This window comes from Pundamilia nyererei, unplaced genomic scaffold, assembly GCF_000239375.1.
Source record: "Pundamilia nyererei isolate P.nyererei 1_Seehausen unplaced genomic scaffold, PunNye1.0 scaffold02192, whole genome shotgun sequence".
In the NCBI taxonomy this organism is placed as follows: Eukaryota; Metazoa; Chordata; class Actinopteri; order Cichliformes; family Cichlidae; genus Pundamilia; species Pundamilia nyererei.
Genome location: NW_005189593.1, coordinates 4,791 through 6,664, shown reverse-complemented (window position 1 = coordinate 6,664; position 1,874 = coordinate 4,791). Strand labels below are relative to the sequence as shown.

The 1,874-nt window shown below is 45.7% G+C and overlaps 1 protein-coding gene across 1 annotated transcript; it reads left to right on the top strand.

Moving 5' to 3' along the window:
• The first annotated feature begins 720 nt into the window (after positions 1–720).
• LOC102212626 (immunoglobulin superfamily member 11-like) lies at positions 721–1,604 on the top strand. The gene is made up of 3 exons (XM_005755623.1): positions 721–1,144; positions 1,248–1,346; positions 1,507–1,604. The coding sequence occupies exons 1-3, from the start codon at positions 721–723 to the stop codon at positions 1,602–1,604; spliced, it is 621 nt and encodes a 206-aa protein (XP_005755680.1).
• The last annotated feature ends 270 nt before the right edge of the window (positions 1,605–1,874 follow it).

Here is a 1,874-nt window from a genome sequence, read left to right as displayed (position 1 = left end):
AAAAAGTAATCTATTACTTACATTACTTACATTATTCCTTAGTGTTCATAAAAGTGTTGCATTATGCTAATTACTGAAAGTAATTCATAATTACTATACTGAAAATATGTTCTGTTTCCTGGCGCTTGCTTGTCCTCCTGTTTCCGCGATCCTGCGTGAAACAACAAATGCAGCCGTAAGAAACCTCACACAAGCTGCAGACCACACACTTCACAATGGCTTTGTGTACTGATTGAACCGACGGTTTGTCACGGAACGATGGGCGCTCAGCCACTCTCCTAATTAGCTCCCCCAGACGAGGCTGATCAGCAGCATGCGTGTGTCATCATCCATCACCCTCCCTAGCGAGGGTAGCGGGACACCCTCACTAGGCCTGACGGTGCCTGTAAACCAGCCTACAAGATACCCCCCGCCCCGATTCCTTTGTTAGCATTTTAGCATTTTCACTTTTAATCCTTTTTCTCTCTGCTTGTGTTTGTAAATGTTTTCCTTTTATCCTCTGGCCCTTTTACACTTTACTTCCTGTTTTACTTTGAAGATTTCTGTTCCTTTCCTGTGCTTTCCTGTTTGATGTGCTTTGTGTTTAGCATCTTTGGATGATGGGCTTCCTCTCCAGTTTAATTCATGTTGCATGAATGAAAATGAATTCAACATTTGTAATCATCATTCTGTCTGCTCTGACGTCTGTAAGCAGGTCTGACCGTGATTATTACCTCAAACATGACACACGGTGTCTCTCTATATGTCCTCACAGTTTCCCAGCATGCCTCTGGTGTGGAGCTGTATGAGGGGGACTCGTTCATGCTGCCCTGTCAGGTTGACACTTTTGGTTTGTTTGACCCCACAGTGGTGTGGAGTCGCTCCGACCTCAGTCCTCCAACCGTCCACCAGCGTCAGCTTCAAGGAGACGAACTGAAAGATCAAAACCAGCGTTACAGCGGCCGAACATCCATGAAGACTGACGCTCTGGAAACTGGAGAGCTCAGCCTGAACCTGACCAACCTCCAACTGTCTGACAGCGCCACCTACACCTGCTCCGTCAGAGACTTTGGAAATGAACTGAGTCGGAGTGATGTACAGCTGCAGGTCAAAGGTCAGCAAGAAGCTTCAGTGACTGCTGTTGATAAAGATTACATCACTGAAGGTAGTCTTTACTTTACAATCAAAGGACTTTGTTGGCTCAATACAGCTTAGATTACATGGACTCAGAGGTCAAAGGTCACACTGTTTGCTGTCTGTCTTTACAGAGCAGTGGTCATACTGGGAGCCTCTCGTGTTTCTCCTGGTTCTGGTCCTTATAGTTTCCGGGGTTCTTTTATTTCATTTCTGTCACTATTTCATGTCAGGTGAGTGTCTCCTCCTACACTACCCATAATGCCGATGGTTAGCAGGTGTCCTCTGGTGGCTCCTTGACTGTGACTCACACAAATTTGTTCCAGAAGTTGAAAGAGTTGTGAGTTATGAAGTGAACAGGCAAATATCCCTGAGCTTTCTCCTGAGTGTCAGAATCCGATTTCCTCATTCCGACTACGAAGCGTCAGATTCAGGGTTTGACCTACGATAAGAGCGCTGCTGAAAGAGGCGTGGTCCAGATCTGCTTCTAAACAAACTCCAGATATAAAAAAACTTCCTTGATGGTGTGTAAGTGTGATCAGCTACCACATCTATGCTGTAAGTCTGAGGTAGCCAACAGCATAGATGTGCACAGTCAGTACCAGCTGGAAACTAAGCGTGACATTCATGTAAATCCTCTTTGTGGCGCTGAAGTTGGTCACATGGTTTGTAGTTCACTTGGAACAAACCAACCCATGAAAACACGTTTACAAAGCTGTCAGCTGATCCAGAGCAGAGTGACGCAGCTACAGGTGTCCCAC